Below are 12,309 nucleotides of genomic sequence, written 5' to 3' on the forward strand. Positions count from 1 at the left end.
ATGATGACAAGAAGTCGTAGATATGGATGGCCATCATGATATTGAGTTATTCAAGAAGATTCCAGATGGTCTCAAAGTTGGTGGGTGGTGTGTGAACCTCAAGTAAACCACAGTCCCGTCCCCATAAACAACAAACCGAACCCCTCCATCACCAAGCGTCCTGCCCATGGAAACTGCTGGCCCCCCGCTATATCTAAAAGGCCACCACCAAAACAGCGACTCCGAACATGTATCACGCTAGATCACTGGGCTACAGATCACGACAACAACACTCAAACAGGCACAAAAGTACGAATTTTGCTCATTCAGTGGACAATGGTGCAGAGTTCTCTGGAGACAACAGCAAAAACAAAGCAAATTTGTGAGCATGGGACGATTTCGGGCAGAGTCTGGATGAACGCAGAGACCGTTCGGGCGGTGGACACCAAAGTCGTTTGGCCGGCCAAGGAGAAGCGAGCAGGTGGGCGAGACCCCTGTCCTTGGCGATACGTAGTGCGCCTGTGCCCCACCTGGGAAGCTGCACCTGCACCACCAGTCTCACCAGCGAACTGGTCAATGCCATTGGTGCCGTTTGTCCCTGCCGTCCGCGCTGGCCAGTGCTGTCCACCAAGTTCGCACCAAGTGCCCTGCCAAATCCGCCCGTGGACGGGGCAACGGGGCCGACCTGAACACAGCCAGTCTCCATTCAGTGAGAGACGGACGGATGCCAAAGAGGACCAAAGAGAACCAAAAGAGAGCCAAGAGAAGTGACGAGAGCCCGGCACCCTCCCCCGCCCGTTTCAGCCATAAAGACAAGTCTCCCCGTGGCCGTTGTGTCTTTGAACCCTTCTGGCCTACTCTATCTATCCATTCATCTTCCTTTCGTCCTCCAAACGACCCCGACTGACTCGACGTTCCTCACGTTCGTTTCGCCTTCTGTCCATTTCTTTAATACGTGATACCCCCCCCCCCCCCCCCCCGATCCAGGTCCCGCGCCCGTACAACTCCGTACGCCGTCTCACCGCAAGACACACGGCTCCCACAAAACAACTACAACAAGCTTCAGATCCTTATTCGGTACCGTCATTCGTTGGTTAATCAGTCAACATGTGGTACGTTAAAGAGAACCTCGCTGGCTTTCCAGCCCTTCTGTCTGATTCAGCTGCCTTTTCGTCCGAGCTGAAGGCCCCGCAATCACTCCTGAACAGGGCCCATCACAAGAGACGGCTGAAGCGCAAACTCAGCCCCCGCTTAATTCGAGATCTTTGCTAACTGGAGTCACTTTTGCCGTGTAGTGGCATCTTCGGTTATATCAACTACCTGGTGGAAAAAGACAGGAAGTACATCCTAGATACACTCGTTAACGGTACGTCATAAGTGCTTGCGCGTGCTGTTCCTCTCTACACGACACCAGGACTCTCCCCGGTCCTTTGTCTGCAAAAGACACCATTTACGAGGCTCTGAACCCGGTTTCAACTGTAGCCGACCGCTGACTCTGCCAATCTAGGTCTTTCCCGTCTCGAGTACCGCGGCTACGACTCTGCCGGTCTTGCCATCGATGGCGACAAGAAGAACGAGGTGCTTGCCTTCAAGGAGGTGGGCAAGGTTGCGAAGCTGAAGGAGCTTATCGACAGCCAGAACCTCGACCTTGAAGAGACCTTCGATTCCCACTGCGGCATCGCTCACACTCGCTGGGCCACCCACGGCCCCCCTTCGCGTGTCAACTGCCACCCGCACCGGTAAGTTCTGCGGCTCTCAGGAACTGCCTTCGAACAGTGGACAAGTTCTGACCAAGTAAATCACAGTTCTGATCCCAACTGGGAGTTCTCGATCGTTCATAACGGGATCATCACGAACTACAAGGAGCTCAAGACTTTGCTTGAGGGCAAGGGTTTTAAGTTCGAAACCGAGACCGACACCGAGTGCATTGCCAAGCTCGCCAAGTACCTTTACGACCAGCACCCTACTGTCGGCTTCACTGATCTCGCCAAGGCCGTCATCAACGAGCTCGAGGGTGCTTACGGTCTTTTGATCAAGAGCGTTCACTACCCTCACGAGGTCATCGCTGCTCGCAAGGGTTCGCCCCTCGTTATCGGTGTCAAGACCCAAAAGCGCATGAAGGTCGACTTCGTCGATGTTGAGTACGCTGACGATCAGCCCCTGCCCGCTGAGACTGCCTCTCAAAATGTTGCTCTCAAGAAGTCTGCGGCTGGCCTTCTTTCTCCCAACGGCCTTTTGGGCGCTGCCGACAAGTCTCTGCTCCACCGTTCTCAGTCGCGTGCCTTCATGACCGATGATGGCATGCCCATGCCCACCGAGTTCTTCCTCTCTTCGGACCCGTCCGCCATTGTTGAGCACACCAAGAAGGTCATGTACCTCGAGGACGACGATATCGCTCACATCCACGAGGGCTCTCTCAACATTCACCGTCTGAAAAAGGCCGATGGTAGTTCCAACGTCCGTACAATCCAGACGCTTGAGCTTGAGCTTCAGGAGATCATGAAGGGCAAGTTCGACCACTTCATGCAGAAAGAGATTTTTGAGCAGCCCGAATCCGTTGTCAATACCATGCGTGGTCGTCTCGACGTTGCCAACAAGACGGTTACTCTCGGTGGCTTGCGCAGCTACATTGACACCATCCGTCGCTGCCGTCGCATTATCTTCATTGCCTGCGGTACCTCCTACCACAGCTGTATGGCGGTTCGTGGTATTTTCGAGGAACTGACTGAGATCCCTATTTCTGTCGAGCTAGCGTCTGATTTCCTCGACCGCGAAGCACCTGTCTTCCGTGACGACACCTGCGTCTTTGTTTCTCAGTCTGGTGAGACCGCTGATTCGCTTATGGCGCTCAGGTACTGCTTGGAGCGCGGAGCCCTCACCGTTGGTATTGTCAACGTTGTCGGTTCTTCCATCTCCATGATGACTCACTGCGGTGTGCACGTCAACGCCGGCCCTGAAATCGGTGTTGCTTCCACCAAGGCCTACACTTCCCAGTTCATTGCCATGGTCATGTTTGCTCTGTCCCTTGGCGAGGATCGCGCCTCCAAGAAGGAGCGTCGCGAGGAAATCATGGAGGGTCTTGGAAAGATCAGCGAGCAGATCTCGTCCGTCCTCACGCAGGATCGGAAGATCAAGCAGCTGTGCGAGGAGAGGTTCAGGAACCAGAAGTCTCTCCTGCTCCTTGGTCGTGGAAGCCAGTACAGCACAGCTCTCGAAGGCGCCTTGAAGATTAAGGAGATTAGTTATCTCCACTGCGAGGCCGTCATGAGTGGTGAGCTGAAGCACGGTGTACTGGCTCTTGTCGACGAGAACCTCCCTATCATCATGATCTTGACCCGCGACAAGCTCTTCAGGAAGAGCTTGAACGCCTACCAGCAAGGTACGTTTACCACATTTTCCCAATGACTAAAACCCACAGACAAGATGCTAACGCTAGCCCCTTCAACAGTTGTCGCTAGAAAGGGCAAGCCCGTCGTCATCTGCAACGAGAGCGACGCCGAGTTCCAGACCAGCGATGCCGTCAAGATCGAGATCCCCAAGACCGTCGACTGCCTTCAGGGTATCTTGAACGTCATTCCTCTGCAGTTGATCGCCTATTGGTTGGCCGTTATGGAGGGCCTCAATGTCGACTTCCCCCGAAACCTTGCCAAGTCGGTGACTGTGGAGTAAGGGATAAATGAACGGGGTTGTCGAGCGATCAACTTGTGCATGAAGAGACGTACGAGACAAGGAAGACAGGTCTTCTGTTGATGTGCGGATTTTTGATATACCTATTTGTAATATACATCGTGCTTTGGTCTAGGTGGGCGTGGTGGAGTATTCTTGCTGGCTGGGAAGCACATCAACATCTGACCTGAAAGGAAAGGAAGAAGGAAAAGGCGAAAAGCCAAGGTGCGTCGGAGAGGTTGAAAGTCAAATGCAAATCAAGGGAGTCGGTGGGATGGAACAAATGGATTCCGGGATATTGTGCTCATGGCTTGAAGCGTTACTTGTTACTTGATCTATTCGTCACATTCAGGGACGATGTGATGGACTGTGATTAAGGAGTTTAGCTAGTAACAGTAATGATATTACTATCTTGCTAATGTACTTGCGAAAGGAGTTGAATCCGTTTCTGCTCATGAAGACACGCGTGTTGCACAGTTTAAGGGAAGAAAGTTGACCGTAGTGGGAGCCGGATAGACAAGCCAATGCCATGTTGTGATAGCGTGTCAATTCCCATACTCCGGAATAGCAAACGGACACGATGTCTTCGGCGTATGACCCTCTATTCGTTTGAGTTCATGATGTTCCCCTAGGTCTCATTATCCTACCCTCATTCTACACGGTGCTATCTATAGACCACCTCAAACAGTCTGAGTACCATATCCCTTGATCCGCTCAGCAAAAGCCCAGCTCTGCTTCTCCAGCTGCTCATCCTCCTTCAGCTCGACGCCATCCTTCGTCACAACCGCAATGCTGTACCGATCCAAGCTCCTCGCGTCGCGATAATACAGCACCTTCATGCACTCCTTGATAACCTCAACGGCTTGCTCGCGCGTCAACTTGGCCGCATCCTCCTCCGTCTCCGCATACCGACGCATGATGGGCTGCGCCAGCGCGCTTCCGAAACCCGTCGCCAGGGATGGAGAAGTGAAAGAAGTGCCGCGCAGGTCAACGCTGGCCAGGTAGGGCTTGGAGTGGCCGTCGAAACCGGCGATCAGAAGCTGGTTCCAAAGCGGGTCGAAATCGTTGCGCCGCTTGTAGAGGAGTTTTTGCAGATACTTGTGCAGGTTGGCGGCGTTGAGGTGACCCTTGCCGTTGGGAGCAGCAGTGCACGAGGGGTCCTCGTACGCTTCATCGATGGAGAGGTCCGTCAGGTGCCGGTCGAGGAATTGCATGTCGGATACGTCGCCGGAAAAGCCGACGACGGAGGAGTCGAGGAAGACGCGGAGGCGCTTGACGTCGGGGAAGCGGGCTAGGGAGCCATAGGAGGCTGTTTTCCAGAACAAGTCAGCACGGGGTGATATGGGATGGGTGTCATTTGATTTTTTTTCGGAGCATACCAAGGTTATCCGCGGCCATAACTACACCGTCCTTGTACTTCATTGCAATGACGGAGGTACCCGTCACGATGGGTGCTTGTGTCGCCTGCTTCGGGCCGCTGTTCTGGAGGTAGGAATGGTCATAGGCGCCGTAGACATCGTCTCTGGGCTGCAGGTGCCGTGAAGCAGTATGTTAGTTCCATGCCATTCATGTTCGGTCGAGATATGTATAAGCGCTGCTGCGACAGCGGGCGGAGGGGGTTGAGGACGTACACGACCCCAAGCTTGCGGGCGGTGATCCATGGTCAACTAGAGTTGGGAATCGAGAATGATCTGAATGCGGGGTATCGTTTCGTAAACAAGAGACGTCGACGAAATAGTAGAAGTCGGTCGCTGTTCGTGAATGTATAGCGCTCGCTGAGAAAGTGTTATCGTTGGTTGTTGAATATGGACAAGATAGGTATCGATAGAATGGTTCGTTTCGTTTGGGATGATGGTGTTGACGTGGGGAGCTTCCGCCTGGTTGGCTTGACGTTACGGCTGGAGGAGCTGGCAGTGGCAGGCTGCGCCATCCAGTAAGCTCCATCCCCTGCCCCCGCCTGCAGCTTCGCGTCCAGGTGCTGCCTTCACTCCCGCTGTCCACTGTTGGGCTTGGCTTGGCGTCACTGCCTCCAGTCCGCTTCCATGCAAACAGTGGAGTCTTGGCTCAGAGGGTAGTGTACAGTAGTGTAGAGGTAGGCGTGGGTCCGAGCGTCTTGAATGTTTTGAACTTGGGTCCAGGCTTGGCCTTGAGCCTCCTATCAGCACGTGACACCCTTCATCTCGAACCTAATGACCACTCTCTGTACTCATCAAAAACGGCGCCCTTTTGATTCCTAGGGCTTCTTACATCCATTGATCTGGATTTTCCATGTTAACATTAAATCAAGCACAATAATGGGGCTTGTAGCGTACGACAGCAGTGACGAGGATGAGGATGTCCAAGTTGACACCCCAACTGTGGTAAGAATATGGATAGCTCTTAGCATACAAATCATGTGTTGTTCACCAGCTGACAAGGTTTCATAGCCACATAACACCAAGAACGACATATCTTCACATGCATCACGAAGCAATGCCGGTACGGCCCCTCATGCTCAAGTCAATTTTCGCGTTATAAGCCCGACAACTAAATGAGATGTCCCTTTGCCAGTCGCGGACCCATCCACAGTAACGAGATCATCACCAACGAGTACAAACGGTCACAACGAGATATCAGCGCCACAGCAACGACAACGACAACCAGCCCCCTCGCCATCAACACCCGTAGGCCCTGTACTCGGGCCAGCTCTCGGCCCCTCAATGCCCCCTCCTACGGGAGTCGCCTCATCCAACACCCTCCTCCCCGAGCCCGACTCCGACATCGACATGTCTTTCCTCAACGACCCTTCCACTTCCTCCACCGCCTTAGCATCTGGACCTTCAGCAGAACCCCCCAAATCCCCTTACACCACAACCCGCACCTTGCTTCGGGACCTCACCCTCCCCGCCCTGCCAAACATGGACATCCCGGCCTCCCCTCCCCTTTCACCTTCTGATATCTCTTCGGTGGAACGGTTGTCCGCTTTAACCAGCAAATTCGACAAGTTCCTGGAACTGAAGCGCAACAAAGGACAGCATTTCAACTCGCGCATCGCGCAGAGCGCTGCTACAAAGAATCCGGGATTGATGGATAAGTTGATGAGGTTCGTGGGGGTTGAGACGGAGGTTTGGTTTGATGATGATGATGATGATGATCACAACGATGGTCACGACGGGAACCTCAAGCCCCTTGAGAGGGACGTCTCCTTGAAGGATGGCAATGGCACAGAAGTAGTAGCAACGCCCGCGCCGGCTGGGGCAGAGCAATACGCCACCACCTTGTCCAAGGAGGTTTGGGATCCGACTGCGATGCCGGGGTGGGCGTACAGAGATCGGCTGCGTAAGACGCAGGAGAGGATGCAGAAGGAGAGCGAGAGGAAGAAAGGGGAGAGAGTGGAGTTTGTTAGTGGAGGATCCACGGCGATGACGGGTAGTGGAACAGCGAGTAGGACGGGGAGCGCGACGCCGCTGGGGAGTGTGGCCTATCCGGGGGGGATGAGCGGCGGGACGGGAACGAAGATGGGGACCCCGAGTGCTGGTGCTGGTGCTGGTGCTGTTACGACGGCTGGAGTGAAGAGGAAGTCGAGGTTTGATACGTGATGGGGAGGGGGGGGGCTACGGATTCGTAATATGTTTTCGTTGTGCCCGCGTGGATGGTTCGAGGGAGGCTAGAGGATCTAAATCGGATTAATAAGAGTATATGGAGGTCCACTTCCCTGATAGCGACGGATCGATCATGCATCATGTTGAAACAGTCATGTTAACTGCTGATACCTTTTCTCACGCCCGGTCCTCGTCGTCATAGAAGAGCGGGTTAGTTCGCGTTCGTACAAATTTATATGCATCAACCTACCACCGTGCTGCTGTAACGACTTTGTCAACATGGACAATTCTTGACTCTCGAGGTATTGGTATGATGATTTGCCAATGAATGTCTTCATTTACTTCTTCATAGGACCTTGCAAAACAGGGTGATTTGGAAACAACACCGATGGCAATTCAGAGACACGACACAAAGACCATGAACTTGGTGTGATGATGGTGAAAACACAACGGAGAGGAGTTTTAATGTTGGTTTATGTGATTATAACCCCATGTGTTTCCATAGTAGAGTTCATGCCATCCGAGAGCTGGATTGCAAAAAACCAAAGCTCGTGCGTTTGGTATCGGACAACCTCGAACGCTATGTTTATGTATTCAACTGAAAGGTTCGCAAAGCCAGTCTCAACCACTAGTACATAATTGAGTTTCGCAAGATGGATGGTATCTTTTAATTATTTTTCTACTTTTGATCCTGTCATGGCAACGAGCGAAGCCGGTGAACACTCTTACACATTTTAGATTCATAAGAAATGCGTTTCAACATGTTGCTCTCTGCATTCCTCATCTCGACAGAAGCTCTTCAATCCAGTTTTTGTCCAATCTCGACCATATCTCATCATCCCTGGCCCTGTGCAGTCCCGTGGTATCTTTAAACACATAAGCATTAAACATGAATGACCCCCTATTTATCCAAACCAAGGCAGAAATGAAGTGGCGGCGTGAGCCTGTACACATTGTAGGCACAATGTGGCGTGCGAAGAAAAAGTGAATTGGATCGCTCAAGTGCGTAACATGCCACTAGGCAACGTTTCCGCGTAACCTCGCCATCCATGGGTATTCGAACATCAAAACACGTATTGACAGTCCGGATGGTTTACTCATCGGTGCAACCGAGCGTAAAACCCATCGAGCGCTTGACAGTGCCACGGATGTCGATCTGGACGGTCTGATTTCCGGAAGCCAAGGCATCGGCGAAATAGGAGAGGCTTTCGCCATGGTTGATGACGCTCTTGCCCCGAAGCTTAAAGGGGAGGACGCCGTTGAGCTTGTCGCAATAAGGTTTCTGCACAGCAAGGCCAGTGACGTAGCCGAGGTCGTCGATGGTGGCGCGCATAGGATAAACGTTGTCGTTGCCGGGCTTGAGTGAAAGGTTGTCGAGATAGACAGTGCCGATTTCCTTGTCAAGGAGGTAGTTGTGGAAGGAAGTATTGCCCTATAAAGCGACAGGTCAGCATATTAGTGCCGAGTGGAAGAAGTGGAAGAGTTGAACTTACAAGCTCGAAAGCAACCTTGGAGTAGTTGGGGATTCTGACGGTACCGAAGAAGTTGTTCTGGCCCTTGGGAGCAGTGGCGTTGACGGTGGTATTGGTTACAGTGGTTCCGTCAAGCATACGGAGGCCTGTTGTTTCTGTAAGTAACGATGTCCGCCAAGCATTAACATCACAAACAAGTGCTTACCGGGCATGTCAATGGTCTTCTTGAACGTAACGCCATAGGCCCTGGCAATACCCTTGACGTGAACCTTGGTGTCACCCTCGACGGTAACCCTAAAAGTCTCGTTGTGCAGAAGCCAGGTGTTGAAGGTGGTGAAAGCATCCAGATCATCGATCATGGTAAACTGGGTGATGTTGATAATCTGGGACTTGGCGCTGGTGGTCTCAGGGAAGTGAACCTTGGCAAAAGGCTTGTGCTCCGGTAGATCCTCAAGGTACATGACGCCCTCGAAAGGCTCAATGGTGGCCTTGACCTTTCCGTCACTCTTGATCTCAGTGTTGATAGACATGGTGAAGTTTTGAGCCCGGGCATTGGTCATTACGATGCTGTCAAGGATGAGCTCGGCATGGTCCAGCTTCTGTTGAGCGATCTTGGGAACGCCAACAAGGATACTGTGGTATGACTGTTAGCAACTAAACACATCTTTATCAATAAGGTCATGTGAGTTATGGTGACTTACACAACAGGGACAACGATGACAACGATGACAATGACGGCGATCAAGTAGGCCCACCAAAACTTCAAGCAGTGGCCGGCGCAGCCACGCTTGCGCGGCTTCTCGGCGACATTCTCCGTCTGAGTGTACTCGGGTTGTTTATCCTCGGGCTGTTTATCCATCTTGTAGAAGTTTCCTCTCTTGTTTTTGTTGTTTTAGGTTTCGACTTTTGACATCAGCGTGAAGGTGAGGGTGTCAACCGATGAAGAATTCGAAGAGCTGGGGGTTATACGGCTGAGTGTGTGCGGATGGTGGACCCCTATTATCCCCTTTCCCAAATTTCGAAGCCAACCGTCCTGATCTGGTGTAAAAGAACAAATCCTTGGTCAAAGAGAAGCAACAGTCAGGAGGAAGGAGAAAAGAAAGGCGGAAATTTTAGCCAGGAAAACGAGAAAAGGAGAGCAGGAGCCAAACAGAAAACGGGAGGTCGAGACGGACAACAGGCTGGGTGGTTTATTATAATCAAGTCCCATCGGTGATACCAGGCCATAGTCTACAATCCACACAAAATCTGCGAAAAGACTTGCAGTGACTTACGAGCCGGGGGGGGAAGGGTAACATTGGGGAGGCACTAGGGAGGAGCGGGTAGGAGCGACTCAACACAAAGGGAAGTAGATGTGACGGTTGCAAGGATTCCACAATTCCCTTCCACTCTTCCCCAAAAATGGAGCTGCTTGGCTCGCTTGAGCCATCTGTTTGCAGGAACCGACGAGACATGGCAGAAGGAAAAAGAGGCCAAAAAAGTCGCTGCTAGGGTTGCTCTAGCTGTCTGAGGATCGCCGAATCCCCCAACCCCCCTCAAGGACCACATCGCGCCACCCCAACAAAGAGATTGACGAAGGCATCCTCGACTTCTCCATGTGCCTAATTGTGAGCCATGCAACCATGAATGGATATGAAACTAGCCCTATCGAGTAGTATCTCCGAAACCCCCCCCCCAGCGATCATAACTGGAGTTATGCCAAGGCGAGCTCGTCTCCCCTCGTAACAGACCCTAACCCTTTTACGCGCTTTGCGTAGTCTGACCAGTATAAGTCTGGTTACTGTGTACTTTAGTTCTTTGGCTCTCTCGACAGCTCGTACACTATGTACAGTGTACATGAAAAGTACCGGTAGATGGGGACGGCGTGGCTTGCTTTCCCGTTGGCTCTTTGTCCGCCACCATCGGTAAACCCCATGACTTCGAAAACATGTGAGCACATGAGCACTTGATAAAAGTCTCGCCAATTCACGATGCTGCTGTTTTTTCTCTGTGGCTTTATCTGCCCAGTGTTCTGGATGCCTGCTTGAATGGACCCTTTCGGACCCGTATTAGAGATCATATGCCAAGGAGGGCAAGTAGGCCGAGCATCTCATTTCGCAATCTCCCCCAGATCGTCAATTCTTTACCCAACTTGCCTCCCGGTTTCATCTCCGTCCTCCAGACACGGCGCCGGTTAGCCTAGCCCGATGCGAATGCGGGGGAAAGATATGGGTGGAGGAAGGCGTAGAGGAAGAACACCCTCTCTTGCTGCTATGGTGCCTTGTCCGAATGGAGTTTCGATCCTCACTTGCCTTGCCTTGTCGCTTGCAAAAGTCGCCGTCAACCTGGCGAACTAGCAAGATGGCTCACTGTGGAGGCGGAGACTTGCGCTGGTGCTTTGCCGCGGGGAGGCACTCCATGGAGCACATTAAGACTTTTGGAGCTCAACTGGAGCGGTGATTTCTGCATCATTCCCTTGACCACAGGGCATATTTTGACCAAACGCTTGCGAGACGGACTTCAGTCTCGGCTTCGTCGAGGGATGCGGCATACCGGAGCGTTGGTGCTCATTGCGACTTTACAATCATGCGATGATGAGTGCCCGAAGCGGGGATGGACATAGCCTGTCGTTACCTGCGAGTTCGATTACAGGCAATCGTTTATGTTTGCGATTCATATTGCTAACATCAGCGATTGTGTGCAGATGTCTGAGTCCGAAAGTTTTGCGAGCGTGCCCGTGCGAGTGCGAGAGCGCCGATTTGCGACGAAAAGACGAGGGATATCAACTGATGCCAAACAAGGTTAGAATAAGCTCCAGGCTTAGAAAAACGATCGTTGGAGATTTCCGTGCGGAATGACTGCCAGAAGAGGATCGGGTCGACTGGACTCTTGCCCCGCCAAGCCTGCAGACCCTGGGGTAGTGCCAGGGGTCGAAGTGCTTTGGTCCAGGTGTGTCGACCCTGCAACGCCAATCAATTTTCTTGCAGCGATTATGGAGCAGATGGAAGTTGGGGCCTCTCTCACTGTTCCACCAGTTTTCGGGAACGACAACCCCGAATACCAAAAAAACATCGAACACCGGCACAGAAAAGGCGACGAAAAACATCCAAACGTTGAGAACGGAAACCGCACAATCTAAACCGCCACAATGGCGATTTCTGCCTTACGTTTGACTCGGAGACCAAAAGTCAATCCTCGAACTACTTGCCTGATGGCCATGAGCGATTCTCACATGCAAAAACGGTTGAAGCTAAGTCGATCCTGATCGATGATTCGAGCGAGCGATACAACCCGGTCTGCAACGAACACACTTTAACTATGCGACTTGGCACCTCTGCATTGTGGCTAGCCAAACACGTTTGTGCTTACATTATTGCTTCAACGACGATGGTAAACTTCGAGACCCAATCCAGTCTTTCTAGAGACAACCAAACACTTGTCAATGGTTCAACCCAAAGTTTCGAGGTCTGATATTGGTGGAGCTATACCCAATTAACTGACTTGCACGAGTTCTAGATGCGGATTGGCTCACGACGAAATGACAGGATAGCCGGTCTTTCAGGATGTTCCCAACGGATGGTTCCGGGCCTCCATCGGCACCTGTGTCAGATCTCTGGAAGGAACGACAACGA

General features: G+C 52.2%; 4 protein-coding genes across 4 annotated transcripts; 2 read left to right on the forward strand and 2 right to left on the reverse strand.

Annotated features, from left to right (window-relative positions):
• The first annotated feature begins 569 nt into the window (after positions 1-569).
• gfa1 (glucosamine-fructose-6-phosphate aminotransferase) lies at positions 570-4,097 on the forward strand. The gene is made up of 5 exons (XM_952901.3): positions 570-1,091; positions 1,275-1,345; positions 1,487-1,718; positions 1,785-3,358; positions 3,428-4,097. The coding sequence occupies exons 1-5, from the start codon at positions 1,087-1,089 to the stop codon at positions 3,646-3,648; spliced, it is 2,103 nt and encodes a 700-aa protein (XP_957994.3). The 5' UTR covers positions 570-1,086; the 3' UTR covers positions 3,649-4,097.
• pcb-7 (proteasome catalytic beta-7) lies at positions 4,029-5,537 on the reverse strand. The gene is made up of 3 exons (XM_952900.2): positions 5,277-5,537; positions 5,025-5,172; positions 4,029-4,954 (listed from the first exon to the last, which is right to left on the reverse strand). Exons 1-3 carry the CDS (start codon positions 5,304-5,306, stop codon positions 4,326-4,328), a joined length of 807 nt encoding a protein of 268 aa, XP_957993.1. The 5' UTR covers positions 5,307-5,537; the 3' UTR covers positions 4,029-4,325.
• Positions 5,538-5,818: 281 nt separating this feature from the next.
• Positions 5,819-7,476, forward strand: NCU07364 (hypothetical protein). The gene is made up of 3 exons (XM_952899.2): positions 5,819-6,005; positions 6,072-6,123; positions 6,196-7,476. The coding sequence occupies exons 1-3, from the start codon at positions 5,940-5,942 to the stop codon at positions 7,221-7,223; spliced, it is 1,146 nt and encodes a 381-aa protein (XP_957992.2). The 5' UTR covers positions 5,819-5,939; the 3' UTR covers positions 7,224-7,476.
• Positions 7,477-7,867: 391 nt separating this feature from the next.
• NCU07363 (hypothetical protein) lies at positions 7,868-9,977 on the reverse strand. Its single transcript, XM_952898.2, has 4 exons — positions 9,400-9,977; positions 8,904-9,331; positions 8,720-8,844; positions 7,868-8,658 (listed from the first exon to the last, which is right to left on the reverse strand). Exons 1-4 carry the CDS (start codon positions 9,555-9,557, stop codon positions 8,320-8,322), a joined length of 1,050 nt encoding a protein of 349 aa, XP_957991.1. The 5' UTR covers positions 9,558-9,977; the 3' UTR covers positions 7,868-8,319.
• Between the last annotated feature and the right edge of the window lie 2,332 nt (positions 9,978-12,309).

The sequence above is a fragment of the Neurospora crassa genome, linkage group I (assembly GCF_000182925.2).
Source record: "Neurospora crassa OR74A linkage group I, whole genome shotgun sequence".
Taxonomy (NCBI): Eukaryota; Fungi; Ascomycota; class Sordariomycetes; order Sordariales; family Sordariaceae; genus Neurospora; species Neurospora crassa.

Bases quoted from the DNA above. Each gene is read 5' to 3' on its own strand.
- NCU07363 (XM_952898.2), bottom strand. From the start codon at position 9,557: ATGGATAAACAGCCCGAGGATAAACAACCCGAGTACACTCAGACGGAG. The intron at 9,332-9,399 runs GTAAGTCACCAT...GTCATACCACAG, and splicing joins GTCATCGTTGTCCCTGTTGT to TATCCTTGTTGGCGTTCCCA. The intron at 8,845-8,903 runs GTAAGCACTTGT...CAGAAACAACAG, and splicing joins GAAGACCATTGACATGCCCG to GCCTCCGTATGCTTGACGGA.
- NCU07364 (XM_952899.2), top strand. From the start codon at position 5,940: ATGGGGCTTGTAGCGTACGACAGCAGTGACGAGGATGAGGATGTCCAA. The intron at 6,006-6,071 runs GTAAGAATATGG...AAGGTTTCATAG, and splicing joins AAGTTGACACCCCAACTGTG to CCACATAACACCAAGAACGA. The intron at 6,124-6,195 runs GTACGGCCCCTC...TCCCTTTGCCAG, and splicing joins TGCATCACGAAGCAATGCCG to TCGCGGACCCATCCACAGTA.
- gfa1 (XM_952901.3), top strand. The intron at 1,346-1,486 runs GTACGTCATAAG...CTGCCAATCTAG, and splicing joins CCTAGATACACTCGTTAACG to GTCTTTCCCGTCTCGAGTAC. The intron at 1,719-1,784 runs GTAAGTTCTGCG...AGTAAATCACAG, and splicing joins GTCAACTGCCACCCGCACCG to TTCTGATCCCAACTGGGAGT.
- pcb-7 (XM_952900.2), bottom strand. From the start codon at position 5,306: ATGGATCACCGCCCGCAAGCTTGGGGTCGT. The intron at 5,173-5,276 runs GTACGTCCTCAA...CGGCACCTGCAG, and splicing joins GCCCGCAAGCTTGGGGTCGT to CCCAGAGACGATGTCTACGG. The intron at 4,955-5,024 runs GTATGCTCCGAA...TCTGGAAAACAG, and splicing joins TATGGCCGCGGATAACCTTG to CCTCCTATGGCTCCCTAGCC.